General features: G+C 35.9%; 1 protein-coding gene across 1 annotated transcript in view; it reads left to right on the forward strand.

Moving 5' to 3' along the window:
- The window catches only part of grik2 (glutamate receptor, ionotropic, kainate 2), a 160,884-nt gene that overhangs the window by 139,130 nt on the left and 6,153 nt on the right, over positions 1-15,601 (forward strand). The window contains exons 14-15 of the mRNA XM_053631695.1: positions 1,756-1,981; positions 12,276-12,526. Coding sequence (XP_053487670.1) covers positions 1,756-1,981; positions 12,276-12,526 — 477 coding nt within the window. The remainder of the gene's footprint in view (positions 1-1,755; positions 1,982-12,275; positions 12,527-15,601) is intronic.

Below are 15,601 nucleotides of genomic sequence, written 5' to 3' on the forward strand. Positions count from 1 at the left end.
GGGCTGCAGTTTTATGTAAGTGAGTTGTGTCTCTTTGAGCTGGCATGGATTTAAAAATTGGTTAAAATAGAAGTGCATCTGTTCTGTGAAAGGCACAACTAAAATATGCTTCAGTAATGCTTTTGGTGTGAATTAGCCTTAATGATCACTGAGCCAGTGGCACTGATGGACAACATACAGAAGATCAGAACATGAGGAAACTAATTGGCTGATATAAATACAATACATCTGCCAAGTCTGAGTCTGGGTTCTTTTAACATGTACAGTACTGTGCAAAAGTTTTAGGCACATGTAAATAAATGCTGTAGAGCAAAGATGCCTTCAAAATAATGAAATTAAATGTTTCATTAAAAAAAATAAAATAAAAAAATACTGTAAAGAGCAGTAAACAGTATTAAATGAAACAAAGTCAATATTTGGTGTGACAAAAAAATACAAATAAAAATAGTAGTCTCTGGTACAATTTGTGCAGTTTTATAAGGAAATGAGCTGTAAGTTTTATTGAACATCTTGCAGAACCAGCCACAGTTCTACCAGAGACTTTGACTGTTGCACTTGCTTCTTATTTTTGCAGCAAAACCCAGCAGCCTTCATTATGTTTTGTTGTCTGAAAAGTGTTCTCTTACATAATATACTGCTTTCTTTACTGACATACAAACATTTTTCTGTATCATTTAATTTTGTGCTGGAAAACTAATGTATGGGAATCTAAAATGTTTTTTGTATTGACTTGATAATGTAGAAGTCATAAAATAGAAATCTATAAGAAATGTTGTACTAAAAAAAAAAAGCGTGCCTAAAACTTTTGCACAGTACTGTATGATTATCTGTATGTAATGACTCATGAACTGATTCACATTTCACAACTAAATTCTTTGTTTTTATTTGTTAAGGTTAGTTAACAGTTAGTTGTTATTCAGTTAGTTGTATTTCTTTAGCAGTTGGTAAAGCAGCTTATTCACTGTGATTTGTGGGGTGACATAAACTTTGCACAGTCACAAGGCTGGGCTGTCAGAAATGAGGCAGGACTTTTAAGCCTGCTGTAGGCAGGAAGATATCGTTTTAGCATTGTTTGTGCTAAGAGGTAGTTAGAGACCAAAGTTGACTTGAAAATCTCACTGCACCATCAGATTTTGAATGTCACCCCACTGGTCTACCCATGTCTGTACCTGTGTGTTTATTTCTGAAAAGGAAAGTAGCACAAATTACAAACTGAGAACAAAGTAGAAAAATGGCTTATAAGCAAAATAATTAGCAACATGCTGGTGTTAAACCAACATATTGTGCTTGCACTGAGATTGAAAGAGAGCCTTCAATGTTTGTATTTTACAAGTGCGATAAAAAATATAATTTTGTAATATTCATATAGATCAAATATTGCATAAATTATATTGTATACGTAGATAGCATATACTATTGTTAATAGTAGCCAAGTTGCTATTAACAGTGTTATCACTGAATATGACTTATGGCCTTCCAGTCAAATATATCAGCTGTCTACAAGCACGGAGTGTGTGTTGCTGGATTGTGAAGAACACGTTCAGTATGCTACAAAGTGTATTCGGTGTCAGTGTATTCAGTTTCACTCCCCTGTGAAATCAGTCTACATGTAAATGTAACTGTTTCCGATAATGGATTTCTCACAGTTTGCAATAACCTATTGTGAAAATCAGCAGCCCTCTAGGAGCCATCATTTCTCACTGTTCCATAATGGCCTGTAATTTGCCTAATGTTTTACTGAAATCTCCTCTCCAGAAAACAAAGATCTCCACATACGACAAGATGTGGGAGTTCATGAGCAGTCGGAGGCATTCAGTCATGGTGAAGAGTGTGGAGGAGGGCATTCAACGGGTGCTTACCTCCGATTACGCCTTCCTCATGGAGTCCACCACAATCGAGTACGTCACCCAGCGCAACTGCAATCTCACGCAGATAGGCGGCCTCATTGACTCCAAATCCTATGGTGTTGGTACTCCTATGGGTATGTATACAAATACACAAATGAAAATGTGCAATGACAATTTTACCACTGCATTATTATAACTTTTTTAATTATTTCTATGATAATGATGCCTCATTGCTTTTAGAGCAAAGTCAGACTACGGTATTGTTGTGTTCAGTAGTGATTATGAAGTCAGAGATTATCTGTAGCAACTGAGATTTAAAAAACAGGATTGTGTAATATTGCTTGTACCATCCTTAATTACATGCTGATAAATGCCATAATAATGGGCCTTTAGATCTTTCAGTGGTCTGGATAAAGCTTCTTTCACAAAATTTAAAATAATACAGTTCATTAATCGGACTGATAACACTATACAGTGGTACTACAACATGAAAATACTGACTAATAATCAACTTACACAGTGTGTGTTACAAGTACCCTCTGTAAAACTGCACTAATGTGCAGTATTTCTGCATGCTGCAGTATATATATATGTATATATATATATATATATATATATATATATATATATATATATATATATATATATTATAAATTATAAATTTTTAAATCCAGGAGTAGACCTCATATCTGTCTGATACTGGTCCTCTTTTCCAAGTGTTCAATCAGATTTTATTTAATTCTGATAGTCAGACTGTCTGATTAAATTTGCCTATGTGGTCCTTGCTCACAGAATGAGTAGGAAGAAAAGGGGGTAGGGGTGTAAACATGCAAGAAATGGGTAATGCATAAAATAGTAAGGAAATGAAAAGGGTGATGGAAAGACATTTCCATTGCAATGTGGAGGAGCGGGATTTGATTACCAGGCTTGGGCGCAGATTGTCTTAATCCTGTTATACATGCAGCCCTCCGGCTGAATTACTTGTAGAAATGGGGAAAAAAGAGTCACTGCTAAGTACCTGTGTCTGGAGAAAAATCCAGCCTTGAGACATTTTTGCACAATGACCACATGTATAATCTTTGCTTATCACATTTCTGTGGTGAGGGAATTAACAGTTTACCATACCACTGTTAGAATCCTTATTGCATAGATTATAACCCAAATAAATGCTCAAATAACGCATGAAACAGCTTGGGGATCTTTGGTAAGCTGTTGCTGTATATTATTTCTCTACTATGAACATAAATCAATGAATAAGTAAACCATATGTGTGCAATATTTTTTGCATTTTTAATTAATAATTTTAATGCATAAAAAATGTCATTAAAAAATTACAGTGCAGTTTAGGAAGCATTGCTTTGAAAGCACATCAGCTGCTTTGATATGAAAAATAAAAGGCCTTTGGACCACTTTAGGAGGCAAAGAACACAAACACAAGTAGTTGTCCAATCCTTGGAAAGGATCCTAGATTCTTATTGTCAGTGAGAGTCTTCCACCTTGCTTTAGTGTGATGCTTTAACCAGGTGTGTTTTGAGGTTTGAAATCTGCTTCACCTCTCTTAACTGCTTATGTAAGGGCAGTACATCTTCATATGAACACACAGAATGTGTTTCTGGTTTTTAAAATGTGTGTCTTTGGATGGTGTTGGGAATGGGAATATACACACAGGGCATTCAGAAAAGGGAGCTTAGTATTATCTTTCCCCTGTGTGCCTTTTCCAGGCAGCTCAGCATGAGGCATTTAAATTGCTAATTGTACTGTTTTAGTATCTGTCGCCATAGGCAGGCAGTTCTCCCTACCCTAGATGCCATTTAGTATATATATATATATATATATATATATATATATATATATATATATATATATATATATATATATATATATATATACAGTGAGGGAAAAAAGTATTTGATCCCCTGCTGATTTTGTACGTTTGCCCACTGACAAAGAAATGATCATTCTATAATTTTAATGGTAGATTTATTTGAACAGTGAGAGACAGAATAACAACAAGAAAATCCAGAAAAACGCATGTCAAAAATGTTATAAATTGATTTGCATTTTAATGAGGGAAATAAGTATTTGACCCCTCTGCAAAACATGACTTAGTACTTGGTGGCAAAACCCTTGTTGGCAATCTCAGAAGTCAGACGTTTCTTGTAGTTGGCCACCAGGTTTGCACACATCTCAGGAGGGATTTTGTCCCACTCCTCTTTGCAGATCTTCTCCAAGTCATTAAGGTTTCGAGGCTGACGTTTGGCAACTCAAACCTTCAGCTCCCTCCACAGATTTTCTATGGGATTAAGGTCTGGAGACTGGCTAGGCCACTCCAGGACCTTAATGTGCTTCTTCTTGAGCCACTCCTTTGTTGCCTTGGCCATGTATTTTGGGTCATTGTCATACTCATCCATGACCCATTTTCAATGCCCTGGCTGAGGGAAGGAGGTTCTCACCCTGGATTTGACGGTACATGGCCCCGTCCATCGTCCCTTTGATGCGGTGAAGTTGTCCTGTCCCCTTAGCAGAAAAACACCACCAAAGCATAATGTTTCCACCTCCATGTTTGACGGTGGGGATGGTGTTTTTGGGGTCATAGGCAGCATTCCTCCTCCTCCAAACACGGCGAGTTGAGTTGATGCCAAAGAGCTCCATTTTGGTCTCATCTGACCACAACACTTTCACCCAGTTGTCCCTGAATTATTCTGATGTTCATTGGAAAACTTCAGACGGGCATGTATATGTGCTTTCAGGGGGACCTTGCGGGCGCTGCAGGATTTTAGTCCTTCACAGCATAATGTGTTACCAATTGTTTTCTTGGTGACTATGGTCCCAGCTGCCTTGAGATCATTGACAAGATCCTCCCGTGTAGTTCTGGGCTGATTCCTCACTGTTCTCATGATCATTGCAACTCCACGAGGTGAGATCTTGCGTGGAGCCCCAGGCCGAGGGAGATTGACAGTTCTTTTGTGTTTCTTCCATTTGCGAATAATCGCACCAACTGTTGTCACCTTCTCACCAAGCTGCTTGGCAATGGTCTTGTAGCCCATTCCAGACTTGTGTAGGTCTACAATCTTGTCCCTGACATCCTTGGAGAGCTCTTTGGTCTTGGCCATGGTGGAGAGTTTGGAATCTGATTGATTGATTGCTTCTGTGGACAGGTGTCTTTTATACAGGTAACAAGCTGAGATTAGGAGCACTCCCTTTAAGAGTGTGCTCCTAATCTCAGCTTGTTTCCTGTATAAAAGACACCTGGGAGCCAGAAATCCTTCTGATTGAGAGGGGGTCAAATACTTATTTCCCTCATTAAAATGCAAATCAATTTATAACATTTTTGACATGCGTTTTTCTGGATTTTTTTGTTGTTATTCTGTCTCTCACTGTTCAAATAAATCCACCATTAAAATTATAGACTGATCATTTCTTTGTCAGTGGGCAAACGTACAAAATCAGCAGGGGATCAAATACTTTTTTCCCTCACTGTATATATATATATATATATATATATATATATATATATATATATATATATATATATATATATATATATATATATATAATTGACTTTAACATGTTTGACAGGCTGCATTAATAATATAATATTTGATGCTGCTGGATGAAGAAAGTTGTATGGCAGAGTTCCCTATGCTCTAGTGGACAGGTTCAAAAGCATGTTTTGTGCAGTTGGGACTTCCAGCTAAAATATGATATTGGTTCCTTTTATTTTTTATGAAGTAGCAATGCTTGGCTTGGAACTACATGGATAGGATTGTACAAATGAACAGCAAAACATGCCACAGCAATACATATGACAGTGATACTTATCACAGCAATACTTATTACAGCGATACTCAACACAGTGATACATGTCAGAGTGGTACATGTCACAGCAATACATATCATATCGATACTTATCAAAGCAATATATATCACAGCGATACATATCACAGCAATACTTATCACAGCAATACATGTCATAGCGGAATATTTCACAGCAATAAATATCACAGGGATACTTACCACAGCAATATATGTCAGGGTGGTGCATGTCGCAACAATACATATCATAGTGATACTTACCACAGCAATACATGTCAGAGTGGCTTATTTCACAGCAATACATGTCACAGCAATACTTAAGACAGCATTACTTACCGCAGTGTTTCATGTCACATCAATACATATCACAGCATTACTTATCACAGTGTTACTTATCACAGCAATACTTACCACAGCATTACTTATCACAGCCATACATGTCAGAGCGGTACACGTCACAGCAATATATATCACAGCGATACTTACCACAGCAATATGTATCACAGCAATACTTACGACAGTGATACATGTCATAGCGGTACATGTCACAGCAATACATATCATAGCAATACTTATCACAGCGATACATGTCAGAGTAGTACATGCCACAGCAATACATATCACAGCAAAACTTATCACAGCAATACTTATCATTGCGATACTTATCCCAGTGATACTTATTACAGCAATACTTATCACAGTGGTACATGTCAGAGTGATACATGTAAAAGCAATACATATCACAGCGACACATGTCAGAGTGGTACATGTCACAGCAATACATATCACAGCAATACGTATCACAGCAATACTTATCACAGCAATACTTATCATAGCGATACTTATCATGTCGATACTTATCACAGCGGTACATTTCAGACTGGTACATGTCAGAGAAATACGCAGCAATACTTATCACAGTGATACATGTCACAGTGGTACATATCACAATAATAAATCTCACAGCAATACATAGCGATACTCATCACAGTGAAATTCTTAAGTATTTTTTGGTTGTCCCTCTGTGGGAAACATTAAAGGTTTGATGTAGAACCCTACAGCTAAGAGCTGCCTGATCAAAAAGGGATCCATGAAGCTAAGAAATATCTATATAATTCACACCTATGCAAAGAACCCTTGAGGTTATTATATTTTGTAAAGTTATTCTGATGTTTCAAGTTTCTATGAGTAATGATATTTGAATTAAATATTATCAAAAAACAAAACAAAACAAACAAACAAAAAAAAACATAGAGGAACCCCTGAAGGCTCCATTGTTTAAAACTTAAACCCCTTGAATGGCTCTTAATTATGATGATACTTTTTATTTCCAGCTGTAGGAAATTTTATATAGTCGTGAATATGTTAATTGAAAGTTAATTGAAATAAATAATTATGTTAAATCTACCTTTGTTAGTAAATAAATTAGACAATAATCTGACAGGGCAGCTCTGCATTCAGAAACACACAGCGTCTACGACAACAGATGAATCCGCAAATAGTATATTAATAGCATATTCAAATGAACATAAATTCCTCATAATTAAATGGCTCTGAGTGCAATGTCAAATGCTGTAACAGAAAATGAGCACTGACTTATGGGAAAAATAAAATAAAGAATAAAACGAAACACCAGGCCTAAGAAAAATATTTATCCTGCAATGTACAGACAGACAGACCCTCACAATTTACTATAATACAACACATTATCATCCCTAATTATAATTGTTTTCACTTCATTACAAAGCTAATTATTATCGGTCATCAGTAAGTCATAACGACATTTGTTTAAAGCTGCAAAGAATGCAAAGAAGATGATTATCTTTTTTGGTCATTGATTTCCACAGTGAACATTGTACATTTTGTTTTGTTGTTCCTAATCTCTCTAATAAGAAGTCCAAGGAAGATTAAACTCAATTGCTTAGTTTGTGTTTTATGGATATAGGTATGCCATTTGAAAAATAGAGATTGCTTCATCATTATCCATCAATGATTATACAATGCATATGAGAACTGGTCTGTTGATTTTTGGACCATTTATTTCTGCTTTGTCTTCTATCTAAGCCTCTAAATCAATATTTCATCCAAAATAATAGTCTGATATCTGAGACATTGTGATACCCATCCATCATTCACAGATTCAAGAACTCTAACATATATTGACCATGTGTGCCTGTAGCTGTAACTGAAAATGAGCTGCAGAGACCTTATAATGGAAAGCAAGATGGAAAAGAAGTGAGAGTCATCTCAGTATCTCACTATTTTGGAGGGACATAAATACTCCAAAAATATAGAAGGCACATTGTTGGATAATCAATACAGTCATGGTTGTATTGAACAGGTGAAATGTAAAATCTGCTATGATCATATTTAGAAAAATGCAATTGCAGGTTACAGATTTACTCTCATGTTTCACAGGATAAAGAAAACCCAGTTTTAGTTTGGTTTGCTGGCTCTTTGAGGCAGAGAAATCCTAATCGTAAATGACAAATGAATTTAGTAATTAACTTAATTTGAGCCCAAACAGTTTTTAAAGTAAGAAATTTGTAGCATTTATTTGGGTGGTACCCACATTCAGCCTTCATAACAAATTCATAATTATTTCATAAGGAGTCTTTTTGTATATAAATTAAGGCTGCATAATTTATATACAGTAAGGTTTATGACAAAAATGGTGGGTGCCATTAGAGTTTTTATGTAGCATGACATATAAAACAGTAAATAATTATACAGGTTGACTGTTCAGTAATTTGAGTTGAAACTGATTAATATACAAGTCTATGTTCCTGTTTGAAGCAAATACAGTAAATGCACTAACCAATAGGTAAGATGACAGGATGATCATTCATAGAAAATTACTCAAAGCTAATAATGTGCTATTAGTAAGTACAAAAAAAAACATCTTGTTTTTTAAAAAAAATAAAGACAAAAAAATCATCTTACAGTCTTGAACACTATATGTGTAATCCTAATTGAGGCCTTTTATCTCTTTACAGTCACTACATAAAAACATTCTCACAAAGTGTTTTGACACAAGCCTTACATAAATCATCTAGCTTTACTTTCTAAAAGACATGTGAATGTTTTATAAAGACATTGTTTTATGGATATTTTATTTTTTGATAGAGACTACAAAGCACTTCGGCAACTTGTTGGATAAGGACATGTGTTAAATGCTGTAAATGTAAAGCAGTTACTGAAGATGAATGAATGCAATTTAAGTAGCCCATAATTACCAACTGGTGTTTATACCATTTTGATAGTAATATAAAATCTGATATTTCACAAAATTGTTGCAGGTACTCAATCAACTGAACTGGTAAATCATGTTTACATAAATGTGGAAAAAACAGTTTATGATAAAACATAATGGCATACATTAATGTAATTCAAGACACTTTAGTGCAGGGGTGGCACTGTGGCATACCAGGTACTGTAGTGCACAATTCATAGCTGAATTCATATAGATCTTTAAAATAATTGACCAAATTTGATTATCTGAACTGTAATGAATTTGAACTGATACATAGGAACACCAACTGGAGATGAAATTCCTTTATTCCTGATCACATCATCATATAATCAAAAAGGCCCCTCTTTGCTCTTTTTTTCTTTATTGTATTTACCTAGTGTGTCTAATAATTGCTACTGGACCATTGTGTTTGTCCTCTGTGTATTGCTGAAATAGAAATCACCCCAGTCAGCTTTCAGAGAACATGGCATGCCTCTTCCCCAGAGGGGTCATTAAGCGGAGTCATGTACAGTACCATGTCATCAAACATCTGCCAGGGGTGTGTTGGTTCAAGCTGGAATGATAGCGTACAAGTAAACTGTTTTCCTTCTGCCTTGTCTGTCCATTTCTCATAGGAAACACACCCACCTCTCCCAATAAACCCTCCACTGATAATTAGTATAAATCTGCATTGCAGTTTACTGGACACTGTTAATCACTTTCTGGTTAAGCAATGCACATCTTATTTGTCAACTATTTCCCAGTAGGCCATTCATTATGTTTAAAAGAGTCACAAGAGTACCTAACAGTAAAAGGCAGAGGAAAATATTGACCAGGCCAAGCCTTGAATGCTTTTTTTTTATGCAATAAAGCATCAGTAAAGGACCATGAAGCAATTGATGAGGTATTTTGATCAAGTGTTATTATATCTAAAATATAAAAACATGAAATCTTTCTTTTCTATTGATACTAGAAGAACAAATTTTGAAACATTCAATGGAAATTGATCTGGCTGAAACAGGCCAACATCTCTGTTTGCTGTGTTGATGAGTCATTTGAATTACTATGAGGATTTTATGGCAGGACAGTGCCTGAGAGATTCATTCTCTGTTGTTATTCTTCATTTATGTCACAGAATACAGCTGTGGGTCTTATTTGGAATTCACTCCAGCCTGGCATGAAATACCCCTCTTTTGTTTTGACTGGAGGATTAGTTAATGGATCCCTAGCTCATCTTCATTGCTCATTTAATATACAGCATACAAACATGCTGATTTACTAAATTCCAACTCATATCCAGTAATTTGTTATACAAATCTTTGTTATGTTTTAAAGTCATAATAACAATACTGTAAAGGAATTTATTAGTATTGCTCTTACAATAGAACTCTAGGCATTTGTGCCAGACCTCAATTTACTATATTCTTCTGCTTGTTTTTTATTTTTGTTTTCAAATAGTACACTCTTTTCCCCAAAGCTGTTGAGTCCAAAGGCAAAATACCAAATAACACAAATAACAAGATACAAAACAAGAGCCTAACAGTATATGAAAAAAAGGTGTCATTTTCACAGGACAGATTGCTCATGTAAGCAACAATTGTTCCTAAAAATATTAAAAACCCTTTGATATGTATTAAATATCAGTTAAAATTGTGTGTTAGCATTGTCATGATATATATATATATATAGAAGAATACTCTAAAAACGGGAGTACATTTGTCCAAAAGGAACTTGCAGGTGAATCCAGCTCAAACACAAATACAACAATAGAGAGTAAGCACCAATAACATACTAATCTATTTCTGTAGTTAAATAAAAATAGTTCAATATCATACCAGCAAAAATAAGGAAATGAGAAAAATACTGACTGGTAATTTACTTTTTTAATACTCAAGTCCAAATCTTGGATTTAGGTCACGATTTTAATGACTTGGACTTAACTTTTATTCATTTATTTATGACTTACTGTCTTTGACTTTGAACATTTTTTTCAAGCTTGAACATATGCTATACTTCTATAGCCTACTGTCATTAATTAAGGTAGCCTAATCCCCCCCCCCCCCTCCCAAAACATCACTGGTGGCAACAACCCCTTAGTCCCTTCACCTCTTAGGAACCCATTCAAGACTTGCCTTGACTATTATTTTTGTTTGTTAAAAGTTGGTTTTGCAGTTTTATCTAAATACATCACTCCAAATACATCAGACTCATAAGATCAGATAGAAATATGAAGTCCTTTTCACGTGGTCTTTTGTTAATTCAAGTATGCTGGTATTTTTACTGTCAATTCTTAGTGAATTTGTCAGTAATTGTGAATATTAAAATGAATCATTAATCATTAAAATTATGCATAATTTTAATAAATAACTGGGATCCAGCTATGAGCATTTCACGTACTCTTACTCAGTTAAGATTAGTTAATGGAGAAAGATGGTTTAAATGACTATACTGGATCTACTGCTGCACTGCACTTCCCTTCATGTTAATCTCAGTTCTACAACAAAGAGGATGACGATCAGTGTTTCAGAACATCACAGTGTGTGGGCACTGAGGTGGATTCAGTGTGAGTTTGATGTGGGTGAGAGCACAATACAATTTTAAATAAGTTGGGCAAAATTAATAGCCATATTATTTAAGCCCAACCACAGGAACATTATCATCATCAGAACACTGACCGGTTGGAATGAAGAAATTTAAGTACCCTTGCTCTGTTTCACCTTTCAGTTCAAATAAAAAGTACCCTTTCCTGATGGGTTTTAATGAATAGTGTGGAGTGGATGGAGTATAGCCAGTTTACCTGTGCATGCAGTAATGGGATGCGGGAAATCAAGGAGGTTTCTCTCATCACATGCTGGGGCTCAGAACAAACTAAGACCTGCAGTGGGAGAACACTTCAAAGCTCATTTTGGGAAAACATTTATTCTCTAAGCCAAAATGCATACTGGAAATGCTAAGTCAAATTAAGTATGGCAACTAGTTTAATTAGACAGAAAATAAATAGATAAAACAAAAAAAATGCAGATGCCCAGAATGTAATTGGGTTTTATTGGTGTTATCAGTGGCACCCTGGGAGCTAAATTTCAGCAATCGGCGTTCAGCTAGAGGGCTTCTTGTGGCTCATACAGTGCTCCAGTTGCATTTGCTCTCTATCTTTCTTCATCTAATCACCAGGCTTTCATAAAACATGCAGCATTCTTGCCACAGCAACTGATTTTATTTCTTAGTGTAAATCCTTCTTTGTCAGTTACCCAACTTTCTCCCAATTTGATAAATTTGTGTTTAAAATAATTGGACAAAAAGAGTCCTCTGCTCTGCTAGTCATAATTCTTCTCCAGTCAAAAGATGTTGATTTATTTTTTCTTTCTTTTTGACCTCCCCAGGCTCTCCATACCGAGATAAGATCACCATAGCAATCCTGCAGCTCCAAGAAGAAGGGAAGCTGCACATGATGAAGGAGAAATGGTGGAGAGGGAATGGCTGCCCGGAGGAAGAGAGTAAAGAGGCCAGTGCCCTGGGTGTGCAGAACATTGGAGGAATCTTCATTGTTCTGGCTGCTGGACTTGTTCTCTCTGTCTTTGTGGCAGTCGGGGAGTTCCTCTATAAGTCTAAACAAAACGCACAACTTGAAAAGGTAAAGAAACATTTTCACATTTCTGGACTACAATGAAAATGTGACAGTTGCCTGGTATTATGAACTGCAGCCATCCATTGCAACATTGCAACAAAGAGCTTTAATTTTACTCTATTGTGAGGTTTTTGTTTTGACAACATGCTTTATTGCTTTTGGGAATCCACCTTTTTTCACTTTGTTTTTCATACAAGATTGCATTTATGCACTAATATGGTTTAATTCACTCATATGTAAGGGTTACAGTAAAAAAAAAAAAAAAAAAAAGTGAAATGCGTTTAATTAACAATATTTTTCCAGACTTTGCCAGCTGGAGAGCCAGCAACTCTCCTTGATGTATGTCTCTGAAGACAGAAGGGATTTGGTTCATATGCTCAGATGGCCACCATGCTTTTCATCTTGTCTCTCCTCTACAGCCTTGTCTCACATGCCCCATTTCACCTCATTTTTCCTCCCTTGCTTTACTAAGTGCATGGGTTAAGTGAGGAATGTTGACACATTTGAAACTAATTCTGAATCAAGTAATTTGTATATTTGAGAAAATATTTATTTTTCACATGAGTACTCTATGTGATGTTTTTCAAATTCACATTCAATTCTTACAGTGGTGTTTGCTGATTTCAATTTTATCATTTATATTTGTCCACAGGAAATATATACGTTGTTTATAATACAAATAAATGCAGCATTTGCAAAATTAATGACTCCATCTGTGAATTACCAAATCACTTCGATAACCAAACAGTCCTTGTTGACTAGAGAAGTCTTTGGCACAGATTTCAAGATATACATCCTACACATTAACCTCTGCTCAGCTTAACAACTATCTTCATTTGACCTGGTAATCATGTAACAACATGAAAAACAAGACTACATCCTCAGCTTTTTTTGTTGTACACTGGTGAAAGCTGCCACTACCACTGTGAGTTGTGAGTCCCACATAGCCCCAATTAGCCCCTCTCAGCAGGGCTCTGGCTTTAAGAGCCATCTCCAGCACCCTCCATCGATCTCTTCCAGTGGTATTGTTTGTTCACTGAAAGCCACCATATCGATGTTTCAGCATATCCTGTTGTGAGGTGTTATTCTGTAGGCAAGTCCTTAGGTTGACTTAAAAGGAGATGTGAGCCATTGGCACACAGCACTGGCAAATATTCAATCTTTTAAAAAGCAACTGCAGTGTATTTCATGAAAAGTCTATAAAAACAAACAAAAATACATAATGTAAAAATGTATTATCTAATATTTGGATTATTTACTTATTTACTTTCTACAAAAGTATTGTTTCATTACTAGTATATTTTATGAAAAGATTGGTGGTTGGCTTAGACATGAGTGCTGCACGTTGACGTCAGTCCTGAAGGAAGGGCTTATCTCATTCTGACTGTCAAAACCTTTGTGCTGGTCTATCTGACACACTCATCAATCGCCCACTAGTGAGAAATCACTGAAAATCAGGCCTTGTTAATTTAGTTTTAGAGGTCAGATAGTGGTAGGAGGCTTAATGGTTTGCTTTAAATGAGACCACTTGAAACCAGAGAAAATTTGGGGATTAAATCATGTTTCTACCATAGTAGTGAAAAAATACAAATGCAACTGATGTATGTGTTGTACTACATAGTTTATTGCAAAATAGCTGACATGCAATGATAGTCACCCACCACCCCCCACCCCCCATTTGAAACTTCTTATTACATGCTTCTGAGTGGTACAACAGAAAAGTGTTTGTCCTATCTTCCTGAGATCGTGGGTTTGAATCCTGATGCCCTCTGTGGCTGGGAGCCCAAAGGATCAAAATTGGCTATGTTCCTAGGGTAAATCACAGTGACACTAGTAAATCATGGGTGCCTGTGAGCTCATGCATGCGGAAGTGGGTGGATCACACTTTCCTCTGTCTGTGTTACACCACCCCCAGATTATGCATGAGCAATTGTTTGAAAAGATGCAGTTGGAGGACGCATGTGTTAGCGTTTGCCCTCCCATGTTGGCTATTGTGTGATAGGGGAAAGCTGCCTGATGGGTGGGAATTGCCCATGACTAAATTAAGTAATAAATCAGAGGGAAAACTTAAAACATCAACAGATGTTGAGCACCAAACAATGAAAATTAATCTCCTTAGAAATGGAGCTGTTACCTTTATTTAAAGTACTGTATGTGTCAAGCTATTTAGTTCACACTGATCACATTCAGTTTCACACTGTCTGGGATATTATTCGATTTATTTGAGCTTAAAGCTTCATGCTAGATGCTTTCCCACCATGAGTGAGTACATATATCATGCAAATTGTCAGTACTGGTCTGCCAGAGTATCATAAACATGCGTTACCACTGCATACGATCAAATAAAATTTATTACCTCAACAAAATAAGCTTAGTGTGCACGAAGCCACTCTCCATGTGTTGGGTGTAAAAGGGACATTTATTACACAGATGGTGTCTGAACATGGGGGCGTGACAACAGGAAAAGAGGCAGCTGGAGTTGCTCTTTAATGAACAAGGCAATATGGTCATGGCAGCAGCTTTTGAAAGCAGCACATGATGTAAAAGATAGATACTGCCTAAAAACATGTTCCTTTTAACATGGAACAAGACACGATTAATCTAGTGAGAGTGATGGATATATATATATATATATATATATATATATATATATATATATATATATATATACAATTGTTTGGATATCAATTAATTGCAAACACAACACAGGTTTACCCCAAAAAAATCTTTCTTAAATATAGATGTGTTGGCACCCGTATGAATTCATATGAGAAAAATATATTTGAAATATATTCCCATTGATATGGTAATTTTTTTTGTACACCTGGGTGACTAGGAACAAGAAATTGTTCAACCATGACTTCCTGTTTCACAGAGGTATACATATGAGGTAACACATAGACCAAATTCCCTTAGTCATTCATAACAATAGACCAAGGAATATAGCTGTGATGTGCAGCAAAAGGTTGTTTAGCTTCACAAAATGGGAAGTGGATATAAGAAAATAGCACAAGCACTGAAAATGCCCATCAGGGCAATAAGAAGTTCCAGTCAACTGAAAATGTTATGAATCAACCTGGA

Source organism: Ictalurus furcatus, chromosome 1 (assembly GCF_023375685.1).
Source record: "Ictalurus furcatus strain D&B chromosome 1, Billie_1.0, whole genome shotgun sequence".
Taxonomy (NCBI): domain Eukaryota; kingdom Metazoa; phylum Chordata; class Actinopteri; order Siluriformes; family Ictaluridae; genus Ictalurus; species Ictalurus furcatus.